Source organism: Coregonus clupeaformis, chromosome 17 (assembly GCF_020615455.1).
Source record: "Coregonus clupeaformis isolate EN_2021a chromosome 17, ASM2061545v1, whole genome shotgun sequence".
NCBI lineage: Eukaryota > Metazoa > Chordata > Actinopteri > Salmoniformes > Salmonidae > Coregonus > Coregonus clupeaformis.
The window spans coordinates 60,493,472-60,515,861 of record NC_059208.1 but is presented as its reverse complement, the minus strand read 5'-3'; the positions used below and the strand labels follow the sequence as shown (position 1 = coordinate 60,515,861).

Sequence of the window (22,390 nt, the reverse complement as noted above, 5' to 3'; positions counted from 1 at the left end):
CTCTCTGTTTACTGTTCTATAGTCTAATAACCTACTGTCCCTCCCTCCTATCGGCTGTTCTCTCTGTTTACTGTTCTAAAGTCTAATAACCTACTGTCCCTCCCTCCTATCGGCTGTTCTCTTTGTTTACTGTTCTATAGTCTAATAACCTACTGTCCCTCCCTCCTATCGGCTGTTCTCTCTGTTTACTGTTCTATAGTCTAATAACCTACTGTCCCTCCCTCCTATCGGCTGTTCTCTCTGTTTACTGTTCTATAGTCTAATAACCTACTGTCCCTCCCTCCTATCGGCTGTTCTCTCTGTTTAATAATAATAATAAAAATGCCATTTAGCAGACGCTTTTATCCAAAGCGACTTACAGTCATGCGTTTACTGTTCTATAGTCTAATAACCTACTGTCCCTCCATCCTATCGGCTGTTCTCTCTGTTTACTGTTCTATAGTCGAATAACCTACTGTCCCTCCCTCCTATCGGCTGTTCTCTGTTTACTGTTCTATAGTCTAATAACCTACTGTCCCTCCCTCCTATCGGCTGTTCTCTCTGTTTACTGTTCTATAGTCTAATAACCTACTGTCCCTCCCTCCTATCGGCTGTTCTCTCTGTTTACTGTTCTATAGTCTAATAACCTACTGTCCCTCCCTCCTATCGGCTGTTCTCTCTGTTTACTGTTCTATAGTCTAATAACCTACTGTCCCTCCCTCCTATCGGCTGTTCTCTATTTACTGTTCTATAGTCTAATAACCTACTGTCCCTCCCTCCTATCGGCTGTTCTCTCTGTTTACTGTTCTATAGTCTAATAACCTACTGTCCCTCCCTCCTATCGGCTGTTCTCTCTGTTTACTGTTCTATAGTCTAATAACCTGCTGTCCCTCCCTCCTATCGGCTGTTCTCTGTTTACTGTTCTATAGTCTAATAACCTACTGTCCCTCCCTCCTATCGGCTGTTCTCTGTTTACTGCTCTATAGTCTAATAACCTACTGTCCCTCCCTCCTATCGGCTGTTCTCTGTTTACTGTTCTATAGTCTAATAACCTACTGTCCCTCCCTCCTATCGGCTGTTCTCTCTGTTTACTGTTCTATAGTCTAATAACCTGCTGTCCCTCCCTCCTATCGGCTGTTCTCTTTGTTTACTGTTCTATAGTCTAATAACCTACTGTCCCTCCCTCCTATCGGCTGTTCTCTGTTTACTGTTCTATAGTCTAATAACCTACTGTCCCTCCCTCCTATCGGCTGTTCTCTGTTTACTGCTCTATAGTCTAATAACCTACTGTCCCTCCCTCCTATCGGCTGTTCTCTGTTTACTGTTCTATAGTCTAATAACCTACTGTCCCTCCCTCCTATCGGCTGTTCTCTCTGTTTACTGTTCTATAGTCTAATAACCTGCTGTCCCTCCCTCCTATCGGCTGTTCTCTTTGTTTACTGTTCTATAGTCTAATAACCTACTGTCCCTCCCTCCTATCGGCTGTTCTCTGTTTACTGTTCTATAGTCTAATAACCTACTGTCCCTCCCTCCTATCGGCTGTTCTCTCTGTTTACTGTTCTATAGTCTAATAACCTACTGTCCCTCCCTCCTATCGGCTGTTCTCTCTGTTTACTGTTCTATAGTCTAATAACCTACTGTCCCTCCCTCCTATCGGCTGTTCTCTTTGTTTACTGTTCTATAGTCTAATAACCTACTGTCCCTCCCTCCTATCGGCTGTTCTCTCTGTTTACTGTTCTATAGTCTAATAACCTACTGTCCCTCCCTCCTATCGGCTGTTCTCTCTGTTTACTGTTCTATAGTCTAATAACCTACTGTCCCTCCCTCCTATCGGCTGTTCTCTCTGTTTACTGTTCTATAGTCTAATAACCTACTGTCCCTCCCTCCTATCGGCTGTTCTCTCTGTTTACTGTTCTATAGTCTAATAACCTACTGTCCCTCCATCCTATCGGCTGTTCTCTCTGTTTACTGTTCTATAGTCTAATAACCTACTGTCCCTCCCTCCTATCGGCTGTTTCTCTGTTTACTGTTCTATAGTCTAATAACCTACTGTCCCTCCCTCCTATCGGCTGTTCTCTCTGTTTACTGTTCTATAGTCTAATAACCTACTGTCCCTCCCTCCTATCGGCTGTTCTCTGTTTACTGTTCTATAGTCTAATAACCTACTGTCCCTCCCTCCTATCGGCTGTTCTCTGTTTACTGTTCTATAGTCTAATAACCTACTGTCCCTCACTCCTATCGGCTGTTCTCTGTTTTACTGTTCTATAGTCTAATAACCTACTGTCCCTCCCTCCTATCGGCTGTTCTCTGTTTACTGTTCTATAGTCTAATAACCTACTGTCCCTCCCTCCTATCGGCTGTTCTCTCTGTTTACTGTTCTATAGTCTAATAACCTGCTGTCCCTCCCTCCTATCGGCTGTTCTCTCTGTTTACTGTTCTATAGTCTAATAACCTACTGTCCCTCCCTCCTATCGGCTGTTCTCTCTGTTTACTGTTCTATAGTCTAATAACCTACTGTCCCTCCCTCCTATCGGCTGTTCTCTCTGTTTACTGTTCTATAGTCTAATAACCTACTGTCCCTCCCTCCTATCGGCTGTTCTCTCTGTTTACTGTTCTATAGTCTAATAACCTACTGTCCCTCCCTCCTATCGGCTGTTCTCTCTGTTTACTGTTCTATAGTCTAATAACCTACTGTCCCTCCCTCCTATCGGCTGTTCTCTCTGTTTACTGTTCTATAGTCTAATAACCTACTGTCCCTCCCTCCTATCGGCTGTTCTCTCTGTTTACTGTTCTATAGTCTAATAACCTACTGTCCCTCCATCCTATCGGCTGTTCTCTGTTTACTGTTCTATAGTCTAATAACCTACTGTCCCTCCCTCCTATCGGCTGTTCTCTGTTCATAGCTCGTCTTTTGGGTGTTGTTTTGTATGTTTTTACTACTACTGTTAATACAGTCCACTAAAGCTGCTGTTCCTCTCCACTGTCACAGAAAGCGGCCTACATGATAGCCTCCGGTGCCATCTGCTCCATCTACGTGCTCTGTGCCGTGGTACTGTTCCTCGGAGTCAAGGAGAGGAAAGGTAAAGCATTTATCTCAAATCAACAAACCCCCTGTTGATATTATGTGTTAACTTTCGGGTCATTAACGTTCCACGTACCTATTGGATAATGATGAGCTGACAGTCCTACTAAACAAGCGCACACTCCCTCGTGTGATGTGGATGTTATTGAGATCTACATTGGGGTTGTGATGACGCTGTATCGTGACAATGGCCTGATGGGCTGTGACCGTTGTGGCTGGATGTTCTAAAACAGGACTGCCCAACCCTGTTCCTGGAGAGCTACCCTCGTGTAGGTTTTCGCTCCAACCCCAGGTGTTACTAACCTGATTCATCTTATCAACCTGCTAATTATTAGAATCAGGTGCGCTAGATTAGGGTTGGAGCAAAAGCCTACAGGACGGTGGCTCTCCAGGAACAGGGTTGGGCGGTCCTGCTCTAACAGGTTATCTGTTAGGGTTTAGAAACGTACTTGTCAACTGCTGAGTGACCTACGTTAAGATAAGTTCTGAAAGAACTGAAGAGTTATCATATACTGTCAGTCATTCATCCTCCTAGATCTTATTCTCCTAGTGTTTGTTTTAATGATATATTATATTTTAGATTATATAATTTATTTTCATAATTATAATCAACTCTCACCCTCATGAGATGGAGGGGTATCATAAAGTTGAAACACATTTGACATGTAGGTTAACTTTGATTACAACATGATCTCCCTCCCCCCTCCAGAGTCGTCTCGCACCCCCCGGTCAGAGCTCATGTCGTTCTGGCAGGGTATCAGACTGGTGATGGGCCATGGACCATATGTCAAGCTGGTCATGGGCTTCCTCTTCACCTCACTGGCTTTCATGGTGACTATTTCTCTCTATCTCTCTCTCTCTCTCTCTCTCTCTCTCTCTCTCTCTCTCTCTCTCTCTCTCTCTCTCTCTCTCTCTCTCTCTCTCTCTCTCTCTCTCTCTCTCTCACTCTCACTCTCACTCTCACTCTCTCTCTCTCCCCCTCGCTCTCAATTTCAATTTCAATTTCAATTTCAATTTAAGGGCTTTATTGGCATGGGAAACGTGTGTTAACATTGCCAAAGCAATTGAAGTAGATAGTAAACAAAAGTGAAATCAACAATAAATATTAACAGTAAACATTACACTCAGAAGTTCCAAAAGAGTAAAGACATTTCAAATGTCATAATGTCTATAAACATTATATATACAGTGAGGGAAAAAAGTATTTGATCCCCTGCTGATTTTGTAGGTTTGCCCACTGACAAAGAAATGATCAGTCTATAATTTTAATGGTAGGTTTATTTGAACAGTGAGAGACAGAATAACAACAAAAAAATGTCATGTCAAAAATTTTATACATTGATTTGCATTTTAATGAGGGAAATAAGTATTTGACCCCTCAATCTCTCTCTCTCTCTCTCTCTCTCTCGCGCCCTCTCTCTCTCTCTAGCGCCCTCTCTCTCTCGCGCCCTCTCTCTCTCTCGCGCCCTCTCTCTCTCTCTAGCGCTCTCTCTCTCTCTGCGCTCTCTCTCTCTCTCGCGCCCTCTCTCTCTCTCGCGCTCTCTCTCTCTCGCGCCCTCTCTCTCTCGCGCGCTCTCTCTCTCTCTCGCGCCTCTCTCTCTCTCTCGCGCCCTCTCTCTCTCTCTCGCGCCCTCTCTCTCTCTCTCGCGCCCTCTCGCTCTCGCGCCCTCTCTCTCTCACGCGCCCTCTCTCTCTCTCGCGCCCTCTCTCTCTCTCTCGCGCCCTCTCTCTCTCTCACGCCCTCTCTCTCTCGCGCCCTCTCTCTCTCTCTCTCTCTCTCTCGCGCCCTCTCTCTCTCTGCGCTCTCTCTCTCTCTCTGGCCCCTCTCTCTCTCTCTACGCCCCCTCTCTCTCTCGCCCCCTCTCTCTCTCACCTCTCTCTCTCTCGCCCCTCTCTCTCTCTCGCGCCCTCTCTCTCTCCCCCTCTCTCTCTCTCTCGCTCTCTCTCTCACGCTCTCTCTCTCTCTCTCTCCCCCTCTCTCTCTCTCTCGCCCTCTCGCCCTCTCTCTCTCTCACCCTCTCTCTCTCTCGTCCTCTCTCTCTCTCTCTCGCTCTCTCTCTCTCTCGCCCTCTCTCTCTCTCTCTCGCCCCCTCTCTCTCTCTCGCCTCCTCTCTCTCTCGCTCTCTCTTATTTATTTATTTATTTATTTATATGGAGATTGCATGGATGATTTTATACACCTGTCAGCAACGGGTGTGGCTGAAGTAGCCCAATCCACTAATTTCAAGAGGTGTCTACATACTATAGTGTGTTTGTCACACATCACACGTTCAGTAACTTGCAAGCTCACTCACTCACTCACTCACTCACTCACTCAGGCATACACACTTTTGCTGTAGTTTACATACATACGCATGCATTTGATTGATTGATCAGTGATTCATATTACACACAAAGGTTTTATATCCACACATGCCAGCTATCACTCACACATACACCAAAGACTGTTCACAGCACCATTGGTATCCACTTAATGGTAGAAAACGGACATGCGTCTTATATAAAAGTCATCTGGTGTATAGTAATAATAATATCCTAGTCTGTGACCATCATCTCATCCACAGTAAAGTCAGCCCAACCATAAAGCTAACATTCAATATACTCTAATGCTTGGATAGGCTGTCTGCCCCCCAGTCAGCTCTGCTCCTTCTGTGTCTGTGTGTCTGTGTTTTATTTATATGGTTTCTGGGGTACGCCGCTCCTCGTATTAATGTTTAGAGTCTCCAGCCAGCGGTCTGAGGTGTATGTGTGTAGGGTCTAACTGAGCGTGTCTGGGTTTCTTCTCTCTCAGCTCCTGGAAGGGAACTATGCTCTGTTCTGCTGCTACACTCTGGGCTTCAGGAACGACTTCCAGAACATTCTACTGGTCATCATGGTGAGGACACACACAGTGTGAATGACCTTGTCCGTTTATATATTTGATACAGCCAGATTGACACTCTTCCTACGTCACTTACTGACCTCTATTGATAGTGTAACCTTGACAACCACTAGAGACAGCCAGGAGGTTTTCTATACAAAACAGCTGCCTCTCTCTCTCTCTCTCTCTCTCAGGGGGTTTTCTATACAAAACAGCTGCCTCTCTCTCTCTCAGGAGGTTTTCTATTCAAAACAGGCCTCTCTCTCTCTCTCTCTCTCTCTCTCTCTCTCTCTCTCTCTCTCTCTCTCTCTCTCTCTCTCTCTCTCAGGAGGTTTTCTATACAAAACAGCTGCCTCTCTCTCTCTCAGGAGGTTTTCTATACAAAACAGCTGCCTCTCTCAGGTTGTTGCCAAGTCAGTCTCTCTGGTAGCCAGTGACCTGTAGCTGCTCATTACTTTGACCTGTGATCACATTCACTGGCCTGGTCTGAATACCAGCCTGTTCCCACAGACATTTACCACTGCTGTAAAGACTCGGATGCCCCTTTCGCTCTTATAAATATACAGTAAATGGGGGAACTAGCGTTGCTGACATACCTTCATCCCTCTCCTCAGTCATATTGATTTAAAGGACTTCATGAACTCTTTCAATCCTAACGGGAATGTAATTAGTGAGTGTGGCAGTCAGACACAGGACTTTACTGTGAACTAGGGGAAACTCACCCACTGGTCTTCGTGCTAATTCAATAAATAAAAGGGAAAAGATTACTGTGTTAATATCCTTTCCTTTATGTAAGATTTTAGTCCTGGTTTCTAGTAGAATTACTTTTAGGAGTTAGAGTTATGGTTAGACAAACGAGACCTTGTCCCCAAGGCAGAGGAAGGACCGAGGGGGGGGGGGTTTAGACAAACGAGACCTTGTCCCCAAGTCAGAGGAAGGACCGAGGGGGGGTTTAGACAAACGAGACCTTGTCCCCAAGGCAGAGGGAAGGACTGAGGGGGTTTAGACAAACGAGACCTTGTCCCCAAGGCAGAGGAAGGACCGAGGGGGGGTTTAGACAAACGAGACCTTGTCCCCAAGGCAGAGGAAGGACCGAGGGGGGGGGTTTAGACAAACGAGACCTTGTCCCCAAGGCAGAGGAAGGACCGAGGGGGGGGGTTTAGACAAACGAGACCTTGTCCCCAAGGCAGAGGAAGGACCGAGGAACCGAGGAGTCAACTGGCGACACTGAAGCTGCCAGTCGGAAGCAAGACCCTTTTTCGTAGCTATTAAGTAGTAGATTCCCAAATGCCCAATAGAAATACAATACAGTCATTAAGCTGGAATTGTGTAGGAACGAGAATAGGAAATATTTTTCACCAGTAGGCATGTCCCCAAACTCTGCTCATCGCTACTCAAACGACATCATCAGTCCTGACTTACCACTCATGGATATATTAAATCAGTAGTGAATCAACATATTATTGAGTAGAACTTGTAAGGTAGTGATGAATTGTAAGTTAGTCGTTTTGAGGTTGTGGTGATGTACTGCCATCTGGTGGCAACTAGAAACAATTGCATAATAGGAACTATTACAAATTTGATGGTCGCTGAAAATAAATATTAGTGCTTGAAAAAGTACTTGAAAGACCTTGAATTTGACTTGCCACTGTCTGTACGAACCCTGCTATTGTGTTAAGGACATGGTCTATTCACACAGAAATAATTTTTGTAGACTATGCAAATGTTTTGATGCTGGAAGGAGAGAGACTTGACAGGCATTGGGGTGCAGACAGTTCAGGCGAAAGCAGATGCACATTACCTGATGTGGTATTGCCAGATTACCTTGATGTGGTATTGCCAGGAAGCAGAACAAGCATTGTGAAGATGTTTAGCAGATGCAGTCCACACACAGATAATGCACTAGAAAGATGATGCACCAGAAAGATGACACAGACAGACAAAGTGAAATTACTCAGATGCCTGAGATTGCTGGATTTACTAGAGCAGGTTTAGGGAAATGTACCTCTATGCTCAGTACTTCCTTTGCAGTATTAACGCCTACAACACACACAATGTTAAATTAATCATATACAAATGCATCCAAAAATAAGGAAAACTACTGCCATCCCAGTGGCGCCCATAGGGGTCAATGTTTGACCTTTTTATTGGCTAAACCCACACTGTGTAAGGTGCAAAAATGCATCAGACTTTGACATTGCAGCATGGGAGAATCGGCCCTGAAGAGACCCATGAAGGGGAAAGACACAACGCTGAATCCTGTGCTGGTGCCAGTTCTACATTGTGACTTTTTCTCTAACAACCTGCAGAGCTTTTTTCACGGGGCACCCGAGATATTCCGCTTCTGGTGGCCGTTCACTGGTTAGCCTCCCGAGTGGCGCAGTGGTCTAAGGCACTGCATCGCAGTGCTAGCTGTGCCACTAGAGATCCTGGTTCGAATCCAGGCTCTGTCGTAGCCGGCCGCGACCGGGAGACCCATGGGGCGGCGCACAATTGGCCCAGCGTTGTCCAGGGTAGGGGAGGGAATGGCCGGCAGCGTTGTGGGTTCGATTCCCACGGGGGGGCAGTATGAAAAAATAAAAATATATAATGTATGCACTCACTAACTGTAAGTCGCTCTGGATAAGAGCGTCTGCTAAATGACTAAAATGTAAATGTAAACCATAAAGTCAGAGGTCAATCTGATCTATCCCAGGCTATCTAGGGTCAGATGGTGATGCAGGAAAGTCCCTATTAACGTCCACTGGAATGTTTTATGAAGCATCCTGTAATTCCTGCTGTATTACCGCTGCTGTGTTGTGATAGGTTGCCTGACTACCCGGTGAAACGCTACTCCGTGCCCACAGGCGTTTAGAAAAATGTGTCATTGGCTTTGATACCGATTTGGTTACAGATGATCCAATCGCTGATGACTTTGTTTTGTAGCTACAACAACACTAATTTTGAAGTCAACGTAAAACAACTTCAACGTTTTACATTTTACGTCATTTAGCAGACGCTCTTATCCAGAAGGATTACTTTATCCTATCCCAGGTATTCCTTAAAGAGGTGGGGTTTCAAATGTCTCCGGAAGGTGGTGGTGGCTGTAGTGAATGTAGATCAGCGGAAGAATTCAGATTGAGTCATCGGGCATTAGAGAGGTTGAGAATGACTTCATTTAGGAAGGCTGGTAAATCCCAAACACAAACCAGACAGTTTCTGCAGTCCTGCCACATAATGCGTTCCAGAGACGGAACATTACATAACGTCTGCATCCCAAATGGCACCCTATTCCCTATATAGTGCACTACTTTAGACCAGAGAATGGCACCCTATTCCCTATATAGTGCACTACTTTAGACCAGAGAATGGCACCCTATTCCCTATATAGTGCACTACTTTAGACCAGAGAATGGCACCCTATTCCCTACATAGTGCACTACTTTAGACCAGAGAATGGCACCCTATTCCTTATATAATCCATATGTTCCCTGTTCAAAAGTAGTGCACCACACAGGGAATAGGGTTCCATTTCAGACTCAGCGCTTCTCTTTACGCGTTGGCTAAAGTAGAAACGGACTGGAACCCTGGCCAGGTCATTGCAGAAAAAAAAGCAACAAAAACATGCATACTAAACTATAGCAAACAAAACCATTTCTATATTAAGTAAACTAAACTCTCTCTCTTCTTTTCTCTCCAGCTCGCTGCGATGCTCACCATCCCCTTCTGGCAGTGGTTCCTCACCAAGTTTGGCAAGAAGACAGCCGTGTACATCGGCACCTCTGTAAGACTTAGCAGACCCTCAGAATGATCACACACACGCCTTAGCCCATGGAGACATGCTTTATTGGGCCAGGGCCTCGGATGTGGTGACACTGAAGGCAACTTCAGTGTCACCACATTGTAGAATAATAGTGAAGATATCGCGTTTACAGTGACAAGGTTTTCATCTGACAGTGACGATATACTGTAGTAATATAAATACAGTACCAGTCAAAACGTTGGACACACCTACTCATTCAAGGGTTTTTCTTTATTTGTACAATTTTCTACATTGTAGAATAATAGTGAAGACATCAAAACTATGAAATAACACATATGGAATCGTGCAGTAACCAAAAAAGTATATTTTATATTTGAGATTCTTCAAATAGCCACCCTTTGCATGGATGACATCTTTACACACTCTTGGCATTCTCTCAACCAGCTTCACCTGGAATGCTTTTCCAACAGTCTTGAAGGAGTTCCCACATATGCTGAGCACTTGTTAGCTGCTTTTCCTTCACTCTGCGGTCCGACTCATCCCAAACCATCTCAATTGGGTTGAGGTCGGGGGATTGTGGAGGCGAGGTCATCTGATGCAGCACTCTCCTCCTGCAGCACTCATCACTCTCCTTCTTGGTAAAATAGCCCTTACACAGCCTGGAGGTGTGTTTGGGTCATTGACCTGTTAAAAAAACTAATGATAGTCCCACTAAGCCCAAACCAGATGGGATGGCGTATCGCTGCAGAATGCTGTGGTAGCCATGCTGGTTAAGTGTGCCTTGAATTCTAAATAAATCACAGACAGTGTCACCAGCAAAGCACCCCCACACCATAACACCTCCTCCTCTATGCTTTACGGTGGGAAATACACATGCGGAGATCATCCGTTCATCCACACCGCGTCTCACAAAGCCACGGCGTTTGAACCAAAAATCTCAAATTTGGACTCCAGACCAAAGGACACATTTCCACCGGTCTAATGTCCATTGCTCATGTTTCTTGGCCCAAGCAAGTCTCTTCTTCTTATTGGTGTCTTTTTAGTATTGGTTTCTGTGCAGCAATTCGACCATGAAGGCCTGATTCACACAGTCCCCTCTGAACAGTTGATGTTGAGAGGTGTCTTTTACTTTAACTCTGTGATGCATTTATTTGGGCTGCAATTTCTGAGGCTGGTAACTCTAATGAACTTATCCTCTGCAGCAGAGGTAACTCTGGGTCTTCCATTCCTGTGACGGTCCTCATGAGAGTCAGTTTCATCATAGCGCTTGATGGTTTTTGCGATTGCACTTGAATAAACTTTTAAAGTTCTTGAAATGTTCCGTATTGACTGACCTTCATGTCTTAAAGTAATGATGGACTGTCGTTTCTCTTTAGTTATTTGAGCTGTTCTTGCCATAATATGGACTTGGTCTTTTACCAAATAGGGCTATCTTCTGTATACCACCCCTACCTTGTCACAACACAACTGATCGGCTCAAACGCATTAAGAAGAAAATAATTTCCACAAATTAAACTTTTAAGAAGGCACACCTGTTAATTGAAATGCATTCCAGGTGACTACCTCATGAAGCTGGTTCAGAGAATGCCATGAGTGTGCAAAGCTGTCATCGAGGCAAAGGGTGGCTATTTGAAGAATCTCAAATATAAAAAATATTTTGATTTATTTAACACGTTTTGGGTCACTACATGATTCCATATGTGTTATTTCATAGTTTTGATGTCTTTGCTATTATTCTACAATGTAAAAATAAAGAAAAACCCTTGAATGAGTAGGTGTGTCCAAACTTTTGACTGGTAGTGTATATACTGGTCCTGTATAAACTGGTCCTGTATATGTAACTGAAGTGATTTGTAAAATGTAACAGAGTAAAAAGTAAGATACTTCTTTCAGAAATTACTTAAGGAAGAGTACAAATACAGCCCACAGAGAGTAACTGGAACAGTACTAGTTCCTCCAGACAGTACAGCCCACAGAGAGTAACTAGAACAGTACTAGTTCCTCCAGACAGTACGGCCCACAGAGAGTAACTAGAACAGCACTAGTTCCTCCAGACAGTACAGCCCACAGAGAGTAACTAGAACAGTACTAGTTCCTCCAGACAGTACAGCCCACAGAGAGTAACTAGAACAGTACTAGTTCCTCCAGACAGTACGGCCCACAGAGAGTAACTAGAACAGTACTAGTTCCTCCAGACAGTACAGCCCACAGAGAGTAACTAGAACAGTACTAGTTCCTCCACAGTACAGCCCACAGAGAGTAACTAGAACAGTACTAGTTCCTCCAGACAGTACAGCCCACAGAGAGTAACTAGAACAGTACTAGTTCCTCCAGACAGTACAGCCCACAGAGAGTAACTAGAACAGTACTAGTTCCTCCAGACAGTACAGTCCACAGAGAGTAACTAGAACAGTACTAGTTCCTCCAGACAGTACAGCCCACAGAGAGTAACTAGAACAGTACTAGTTCCTCCAGACAGTACAGCCCACAGAGAGTAACTAGAACAGTACTATTTCCTCCAGACAGTACAGCCCACAGAGAGTAACTAGAACAGTACTATTTCCTCCAGACAGTACAGCCCACAGAGAGTAACTAGAACAGTACTATTTCCTCCAGACAGTACAGCCCACAGAGAGTAACTAGAACAGTACTAGTTCCTCCAGACAGTACAGCCCACAGAGAGTAACTAGAACAGTACTAGTTCCTCCAGACAGTACAGCCCACAGAGAGTAACTAGAACAAGACTAGTTCCTCCAGACAGTACAGCCCACAGAGAGTAACTAGAACAGTACTAGTTCCTCCAGACAGTACAGCCCACAGAGAGTAACTAGAACAGTACTAGTTCCTCCAGACAGTACAGCCCACAGAGAGTAACTAGAACAGTACTAGTTCCTCCAGACAGTACAGCCAACAGAGAGTAACTAGAACAGTACTAGTTCCTCCAGACAGTACAGCCCACAGAGAGTAACTAGAACAGTACTAGTTCCTCCAGACAGTACAGCCCACAGAGAGTAACTAGAACAGTACTAGTTCCTCCAGACAGTACAGCCCACAGAGAGTAACTAGAACAGTACTAGTTCCTCCAGACAGTACAGCCCACAGAGAGTAACTAGAACAGTACTAGTTCCTCCAGACAGTACAGCCCACAGAGAGTAACTAGATCAGTACTAGTTCCTCCAGACAGTACAGCCCACAGAGAGTAACTAGAACAGTACTAGTTCCTCCAGACAGTACAGCCCACAGAGAGTAACTAGAACAGGACTAGTTCCTCCAGACAGTACAGCCCGCAGAGAGTAACTAGAACAGGACTAGTTCCTCCAGACAGTACGGCCCGCAGAGAGTAACTAGAACAGTACTAGTTCCTCCAGACAGTACGGCCCACAGAGAGTAACTAGAACAGTACTAGTTCCTCCAGACAGTACGGCCCACAGAGAGTAACTAGAACAGTACTAGTTCCTCCAGACAGTACGGCCCACAGAGAGTAACTAGAACAATACTGGTTCCTCCAGACAGTACAGCCCACAGAGAGTAACTAGAACAGGACTAGTTCCTCCAGACAGTACAGCCCGCAGAGAGTAACTAGAACAGTACTAGTTCCTCCAGACAGTACAGCCCACAGAGAGTAACTAGAACAGTACTAGTTCCTCCAGACAGTACGGCCCACAGAGAGTAACTAGAACAGCACTAGTTCCTCCAGACAGTACGGCCCACAGAGAGTAACTAGAACAGTACTAGTTCCTACAAAAATGTACTTAAGTACATGTAACGGGTTACTACCACTGATTTTATATATACACTAGATGACTGATAGCGGGTGCTGTTTTAAAATCACCGTACCTCCATCCCCCACCATTGTAAAAAATATTTTGGAAGCTATAGAAATGTATTCATTCCTATGGAGGACTGCTCCTAGTGGGGAGTATGGCCGACCTGTGGCTTCAAAGCCTCTCAATGGCCTATACATAGCATCAGCAACCCAGGGTTTATAGACACTGAGTGTACAAAACATTAGGAACACATTCCTCATATTGAGTAGCACCCCCTTTGCCCTCAGAACATCCTCAATTCATCGGGCATGGACTCTACAAGGTGTCGAAATCGTTCCACAGGGATGCCGGCCCATGTTGACTCCAATGCTTTCCACAGTTGTGTCAAGTTGGCTGGATGTCCTTTGGGTGGTGGACCATTCTTGATACACACAGGAAACTGTTGAGCGTGGAAAAACCCAGTAGAGTTGCAGGTCTTGACACACTCAAACCGGTGTGCCTGGCACCTACTGCCATACCCCGATCAAATGCACTTAAATATTTTGTCTTACCCATTCACCTTCTGAATGGCACACATACACAATCCATGTCTCAATTGTCTCAAGGTTTAAAAATCCTTCTTCAACCTGTCTCCTCCCCTTCATCTACACTGATTGAAGTGGATTTAACAAGTGATGTCAATAAGGGATCATAGATTTCACCTGGTCAGTCACATGGTCAGTCACCTGGTCGGTCACCTGGTCGGTCACCTGGTCGGTCACCTGGTCGGTCACCTGGTCGGTCACCTGGTCGGTCACCTGGTCAGTCACCTGGTCAGTCACCTGGTCAGTCACCTGGTCACGGAAAGAGCAGGTGTCCTTAATGTGATGTATACTCTGTGTACATAATTGGTGATAAGTGGTTTCTCTCCTCTCTGCAGTCTGTGATCCCCTTCATGATCCTGGTGGTGTTATAATAAGGGGGTTCTGTCCTCTCTGCAGTCTGCGATCCCCTTCATGATCCTGGTGGTATTATAATAAGGGGGTTCTGTCCTCTCTGCAGTCTGCGATCCCCTTCATGATCCTGGTGGTGTTATAATAAGGGGGTTCTGTCCTCTCTGCAGTCTGTGATCCCCTTCATGATCCTGGTGGTGTTATAATAAGGGGCTTCTGTCCTCTCTGCAGTCTGTGATCCCCTTCATGATCCTGGTGGTGTTATAATAAGGGGGTTCTGTCCTCTCTGCAGTCTGTGATCCCCTTCATGATCCTGGTGGTGTTATAATAAGGGGGTTCTGTCCTCTCTGCAGTCTGTGATCCCCTTCATGATCCTGGTGGTGTTATAATAAGGGGGTTCTGTCCTCTCTGCAGTCTGTGATCCCCTTCATGATCCTGGTGGTGTTATAATAAGGGGGTTCTGTCCTCTCTGCAGTCTGTTATCCCCTTCATGATCCTGGTGGTGTTATAATTAGGGGGTTCTGTCCTCTCTGCAGTCTGATCCCCTTCATGATCCTGGTGGTGTTATAATAAGGGGGTTCTGTCCTCTCTGCAGTCTGTGATCCCCTTCATGATCCTGGTGGTGTTATAATAAGGGGGTTCTGTCCTCTCTGCAGTCTGTGATCCCCTTCATGATCCTAGTGGTGTTATAATAAGGGGGTTCTGTCCTCTCTGCAGTCTGTGATCCCCTTCGTGATCCTGGTGGTGTTATAATAAGGGGGTTCTGTCCTCTCTGCAGTCTGTGATCCCCTTCATGATCCTGGTGGTGTTATAATAAGGGGTTTCTGTCCTCTCTGCAGTCTGTGATCCCCTTCATGATCCTGGTGGTGTTATAATAAGGGGGTTCTGTCCTCTCTGCAGTCTGTGATCCCCTTCATGATCCTGGTGGTGTTATAATAAGGGGTTTCTGTCCTCTCTGCAGTCTGTGATCCCCTTTGTGATCCTGGTGGTGTGTGTGGAGAAGAATCTCATAATTACCTACATCGTGTCGTTCGCTGCCGGGGTCGGAGTCGCTGCTGCCTTCCTGTTGCCATGGTGAGTTGGAGTAGCTGTCTGTCCCCTTCATCTCTTTCTGTTTTCCTCTCTATTTCCCCTTACTCCATTTTATTCACTCTCTTGTATGTTTTGAGTCACTGGTTGTGTGGACACTAATTTCTCTGTCTCCGTCTCTAGGTCCATGCTGCCAGACGTGGTGGATGACTTCCAGGTCAGGAACCCAGACTCTCAGGGCCACGAGGCCATCTTCTATTCCTTCTATGTCTTCTTCACCAAGTTTGCCTCTGGAATCTCCCTGGGGATCTCTACTCTCAGCTTGGAGTAAGTTTACGCTTCATCAGCAGACAGACGCTCTGGCCCTCGGCCCCGTCGCACTGTACATAATCATAAGATATCATAGGTCAGGAAGTCTTATTTTCCCAGTGTGGCCAAGTAAAAAACATGAGGATAAGCCAAATCCCACTTCAAAGCACAGGATTCCTCCTTCATCTGAATTAGTGTGTGTGTGTGTGTGTCACATGAACTTCTTTGTTACCACTTTGATCAAAGTCCTGTGGCTAGATTCATTCCAACATCAACCTCCTCTAACCTCATCATTTCCTCTCTCTCCTTCCCTCCATCTGTAGTTTTGCTGGGTATATGACTCGAGGTTGCACCCAGCCTGAGAACGTGGATATAACCCTGAAGGTTCTGGTCTCCGCGGGGCCCATAGGACTCATTCTGATTGGCCTGGTCATATTCCACTCTTATCCAATCGACGAAGAGAGGAGGCAGGGCAACAGGAAGCTGCTGCAGGAGCAACGGTAAGACTGGCGTGTCTGACCGGGAAACTCGGCCAAGCATTTCCTGTATATCTGAAAGGATTGGATAGATATGTAGTCGGCATAGACCTGGAAATATCGCCAAATTGTGTACCATTATAAAGATCCCTTATGGCCTTCAGAACTACTCACAGGGTTCGCACAAGATGCTTAAAGAACAAGGATTCCAGTACTTGTAATTCAAGTACTGGAATACCTTGAAAATCAGACATTTTCTCAAGTTGGTACTTGAAAAGTACTTGAATTAAAATGAGAGGAGAACAGAAAATGATCAAATACGTTTATGAAAAATATTAGAAAAAATGTATTGGGTCTTGCAAATTAATTTCCAGGCAGACTACATCGTTTTATTTCCTCACGTGTTCCGCGCTCTTGTTGCCAGGCGAGCTCGCTCATTCCACCCACACTGCCAGTCAGCCAGACAGATACAGATCTGACTGATTAGGCGCCGCCAAACGTCACATCGATAGCTAAAACGCCGGGCAAATGTAGATTCAACCCTGCCTTTTGTGCGTATGGAAAATTTCGTGAATCTTTTATTTCGGCTCATGAAACACTTTTATATTGTTGTTCATCACTGGACCCACACCGTGTAAGGTGCAACAAATACGTCAGACTTTGACATTGTGAGCATGGATGAATCTGCCCTGAAGAGCCTTTTCTAAATTGTGACTTTTTTTCTCTGCAACAACCTCCAGAGCTTTTTTGCCAATCACCTTTAGCTTTAGCTGTGCTCCTGCCGTTCTGGTGGCCGTTCCTCACGCAGCTCACCCGCCCTTCTCCCGACTGGCGACACGAAGAGTGTGTTCGTAAATTCACTCTGGCTATCTACTCCGATTTCAGAGCACTCTTGTCCGAGTGTGCCAGAGCGCAGAATAACGGATGACTTTACGAACGCTCAACTCCCGTCGAATATGGCTGGTGTCAGTAAACGTCAGCAAAAAAAAACATTATTAAATTGTTGCCAGAAGCACAGTTGGTCACTAATGTTCTAGATAACATGAAAACAGCCTGCTAGGGTGAGTAAAATGGTCAGTGAGCTGTTCTCTCATTTGTGTCTGGACGTAGCTAGCCAACGTTAGCCAGTTAGCTTGGGTGCTTGACTGCCTTTGCGGTCAGAACGCTCAGATCAACCCTACTCCTCGGCCAGAACGCGCTCCGAGAGCGAAACGCTCTGAATTTACTAATGACCTAGAGCGTACTCTGACACACTGGAGGCAATTTATAATAATAATAATAATATGCCATTTAGCAGACGCTTTTATCCAAAGCGACTTACAGTCATGCGTGCATACATTTTTGTGTATGGGTGGTCCCGGGGATCGAACCCACTACCTTGGCGTTACAAGCGCCGTGCTCTACCAGCTGAGCTACAGAGGACCACAATTTACGAACACACCCAAATGCTGCCAGTCGGATGCAAGACCCTTTTTCGTAGCTATTAAGTAGTAGATTCCCAAATGCCCAAAAAAACAGTCATTAAGCTGGAATTGTGTAGTAACGAGAATAGGAAATCTTTTTCACCAGTAGGCATGTCCCCAAACTCTGCTCATCGCTACTCACACGACATCATCAGTCCTGACTTGCCACTCATGGATATATTAAATCAGTAGTGAATCAACGTATTATTGAGTAGAACTTGTAAGGTAGTGATGAATTGTAAGTCAGTCGTTTTGAGGTTGTGGTGATGTACTGCCATCTGGTGGCAACTAGAAACAATTGCATAATAGGAACTATTACAAATTTGATGGTCGTTGAAAATAAATATTAGTGCTTGAAAAAGTACTTGAAAGACCTTGAATTTGACTTGCCACTGTCTATACGAACCTTTTACTCATAAAGTAGCCTGGGTGCCAGTCTGTTTGTGCTGCTTTTCCACTCCTTGCCACCCAGGCTATTCATAAAGTACATTTGTTGTGAACTGTTCGGATGTATGGACTGCTCGTCTGTCGTGTGTGAGTAACCCCTGGTCTCTCTGTTCTGTTCCCACAGGGGAAATGAGTCCGACTCAGAAACCAACCCCACAGAACTAACCAACATGGTTAGGTTCTAGAACACTCGTGGATCTATGGGGTGACGGATTGTTGCTTGCACTGGGTGTGGCTAATGAGGGGGGGGGGCTGGACCTATCACGATGAGGGAGATACTGCGCCCATCCAATCACACTGCTGCTTCAGGTCTCTGAACTTAAAAGGTTCACTTACATAACAGAGGACAAAACAGAAAAAAAAAAGTCTGATAAAACTGCAGTTTGGCAAGGAACGACAACAGCATATCTTACCCCATGGCAAAGGAAGCATATGACGGACGCCCACTTCAGCTATGACACATTTTTCCAACAGACGTCACCCACTCTGTCAAATGTCAAAAGGCAACCTATTTCCTAGCGCACTACACTTTAATGGCATAAAAGTAGCGTGCTCTATGGGGACTCTTTGAAGTGCCATTTCAGACCTTTTTGTTGTCTGTGAATGTTGCACAAAACCTTGTGATGTGTACTGTTGTGTAACATTGTTGGTGTATGTTGCAAATGTTGACAATTGCTATCAGGACTATCTATTGTAGGTATAACTTGACAATGACTTTAGACACCGTTCTAGAGCAGTTAGATTGTTCTAGTGCAATCTAACCAATCTACAAAGTTCTGACCTCCATGTGTGTATTGAGCTCAAAACCTTTAATTGGAAAGTTAATTTTAAAAAATTTTAATGGTAAATTATCAGTCGTCTCTTTTTTTAAATGCATGTTGGGGGTTTTTTTGGCCCCCGAAAAAGAGAAGCAAGTCAAAGTATTGGAAAACGGGGTGTGGAGTGAATTGCCTGTATTGTGAAGTCTCTCTTAGTTTGTGTGTTATTATATTGAAAGTGGCCACAGGATGTCAGTTGATATTGACCTACAGAGAAAAACACTGGACTAGGCCTGTACATCGCTGTCCCATGGAAAAGATCATCCTACATTTCATGTCTTCACCAGATATGGAATATACACTGAACAAAAATACAAATGCAACAATTTAAAGATTGAAAGTTAATTTAAAAAATGTAATGGTAAATTACAGTTCATATAAGAAATGTATTAGGCCCTAATCTATGGATTTCACATGACTGGGAATACAGATATGCAACTGTTGGTCACAGTATTTGGTGTACCACCATTTTCCTCATGCAGCGTGAGATATCTCCTTGATCGCATAGAGTTGATCAGGCTGTTGATTGTGGCCTGTGGAATGTTGTCCCACTCTTCAATGGCTGTGCGAAGTTGCTTGATATTGGCGGGAACTGGAACACGCTGTCGTACACGTCGATCCATAGCATGCCAAACGTGCTCAATGGAAGACAGTTCTTTCTGTTTGTGCCTTGTGAGGTATTGTTCATTTTGACTCTACCAAGCCTTTTTTCCTAACTCGTTTGTGAGAACCAGTTATAGCCTTCAGTCCTAGTTTTTTCAGGCCTGTTTGCCTACCTGTGTATGACCATTGCCTGCCTGTGACCACGATTCCTGCCTTCTGCGAAGGTGAAATAAACTCCTGCCGCGCTCTGCGCCTGAATCTACACCATTTTCTCCCTGAATATTCATTACACACACTGTCGTACACGTCGTTTCAGAGCATCCCAAACATGCTCAATGGGTGACATGTCTGGCGAGTATGCAGGCCATGGAAGAACTGGGACATTTTCAGCTTCCAGGAATTGTGTACAGATCCTTGCGACATGGAGCCGTGCATTATAATGCTGAAACATGAGGTGATGGAGGTGGATGAATGGCATGACAATGGGCGTCAGGATCTCGTCACGGTATCTCTGAGCATTCAAATTGCCATCGATAAAATGCAATTGTGTTTGTTGTCCGTAGCTTATGCCAGCCCATACCATAACCCCACAGCTACCATGGGGCACTCTGTTCACAACGTTGACATCAGCAAACCGCTCGCCCTCATGAAGCCATACACGCTGTCTGCCATCTGCCCGGTACAGTTGAAACCGGGATTCATCCATGAAGAGCACACTTCTCCAGCGTGCCAGTGGCCATCGAAGGTGAGCATTTTCCCTCTTGAAGTCGGTTACGACGCCGAACTGCAGTCAGGTCAAGACCCTGGTGAGGACGACGAGCACGCAGATGAGCTTCCCTGAGACTGTTTCTGACAGTTTGTGGGGATATTCTTCGGTTGTGCAAACCCACAGTTTCATCAGCTGTCTGGTGTCAGACGATCCCGCAGGTGAAGAAGCCGGATGTGGAGGTCCTGGGCCTGCGTGGTCTGCGGTTGTCAAGCCGGTTGGACGTACTGCCAAATTCTTTAAAGTTACGGTAGAGAAATTAACATTCAATTATCTGGCAACAACTCTGGTGGACATTCCTGCAGTCAGCATGCCAATTGCACGCTCCCTTAACTTGAGACGTGTGGCATTGGGTTGTGTGACAAAACTGCACATTTTAGAGTTATATTTTATTGTCCCCAGCACAAGGTGGACCTGTATAATGATTACGTTGTTTAATCAGCTTCTTGATATGCCACACCTGTCAGGTGGATGGATCATCTTGGCAAAGGAGAAATGCTCACTAAACAGGGATGTAAACAAATTTGTGCACAACATTTGAGAGACACTTTTTGAGCATATGGAAATTTTCTGGGATCTTTTCATTTCAGCTCATGAAACATGGGACCAACAGTTTACATGTTGAGTTTATGTTTTTTGTTCAGTGTATTAACACAGTTATGTTATACATACGGTTATATATTTACAGGATTATTATAATACCTGTTGAACAGCGCCTTCATAATGGACTAAATGTTTAAAGTCTCTCTAGTGGACATCTAGCTCTGGTCCTGTTTAGAGGAACGGTCTAGTGCCCTGGACCAGAGCTAGTGGACATCTAGCTCTGGTCCTGTTCAGAGGAACGGTCTAGTGCCCAGGACCAGAGCTAGTGGACATCTTGTGTGCCAAAAGTGGGAGAGACGAGACTAGTCCAACTTCAGTTATTTTGATGAAACTTTGGTGAATGTTGCCATAGAGATATGGCATTTACAAAATGACACTGATTTGGCCCAAGGGGGGGGAGGTGCGCTGCGTCATTCATAGGGGGCGACATGTTTACTGTCGCCTTGGTTTTTAAAAAAAAAGTTATTTTTCTGAATATGTTTAGAGGCGGTAGTAGCCAAACGTTTCAGCTCTAAAATCTTTGAATGTATCTCACTTCCACACAGAGCTGTAACAATGCCCTGTACACGCACACATCCTGTGCATAATGTAAATATTGTAAGTAAAAGTTGGAAATCTTTGAAATATATGAAATAAATGTTATACTAATTGATGCAGTATTGTGCTTTGTCTGTCAGAATTAATTAAGGGAATGTCTTTCCTATCAACTTGATGTACAGCTAATGTAATGAAACAGACTACCATACAGTTAACCAGTGTCAGCCCTCTCTGGCCTATATAGTAATGAAACAGACTACCATACAGTTAACCAGAGTCAGCCCTCTCTGGCCTATATAGTAATGAAACAGACTACCATACAGTTAACCAGAGTCAGCCCTCTCTGGCCTATATAGTAATGAAACAGACTACCATACAGTTAACCAGAGTCAGCCCTCTCTGCCCTATATAGTAATGAAACAGACTACCATACAGTTAACCAGAGTCAGCCCTCTCTGGCCTATATAGTAATGAAACAGACTACCATACAGTTAACCAGAGTCAGCCCTCTCTGCCCTATATAGTAATGAAACAGACTACCATACAAAAATGTGAAACGTCTGGAGGGGCCCGAGGAGAGGTTTGGGAAACCCTGCCCTAAAGGAACCCCAAGGGAGATTCCAAGAGTGAGATCTCCCTTTGGGGGATTTCGTAATAGACTTATCAAGGCTAGGATTGTTGCACTATTCCCTCGGTTCAGAAAACACAACCCGTGCTTCTCTATCACAAATCCCTCACGCCTTTTTTTTTTTTTTTTTTTTTTTGGGGCGGGGAATGGATCAGCTTAATATTGCAGATAGATTGTATCTTCTATCAATGTAATTGTCTGCATCACTTCCAATCCCCCATGTTTTTATATATATATTCCACTTTATTACTTTTCAACCCCACCATCCTTTCCCTACTTGGAGTAAATTAGTGAACAACAATGCCCAGGCCTCTACTTCCGGTCTATACTTACTATCTACACCTTATGG

General features: G+C 44.9%; 1 protein-coding gene across 1 annotated transcript in view; it reads left to right on the top strand.

Annotated features, from left to right (window-relative positions):
* Nucleotides 1-19,442, top strand: part of LOC121586862 (sodium-dependent lysophosphatidylcholine symporter 1-B) — a 73,802-nt gene extending 54,360 nt beyond the window's left edge. The window contains exons 7-14 of the mRNA XM_041903872.2: nt 2,969-3,059; nt 3,771-3,892; nt 5,853-5,936; nt 9,601-9,684; nt 15,324-15,436; nt 15,575-15,718; nt 16,024-16,200; nt 18,211-19,442. Coding sequence (XP_041759806.1) covers nt 2,969-3,059; nt 3,771-3,892; nt 5,853-5,936; nt 9,601-9,684; nt 15,324-15,436; nt 15,575-15,718; nt 16,024-16,200; nt 18,211-18,271 — 876 coding nt within the window. The 3' untranslated portion in view covers nt 18,272-19,442. The remainder of the gene's footprint in view (nt 1-2,968; nt 3,060-3,770; nt 3,893-5,852; nt 5,937-9,600; nt 9,685-15,323; nt 15,437-15,574; nt 15,719-16,023; nt 16,201-18,210) is intronic.
* The last annotated feature ends 2,948 nt before the right edge of the window (nt 19,443-22,390 follow it).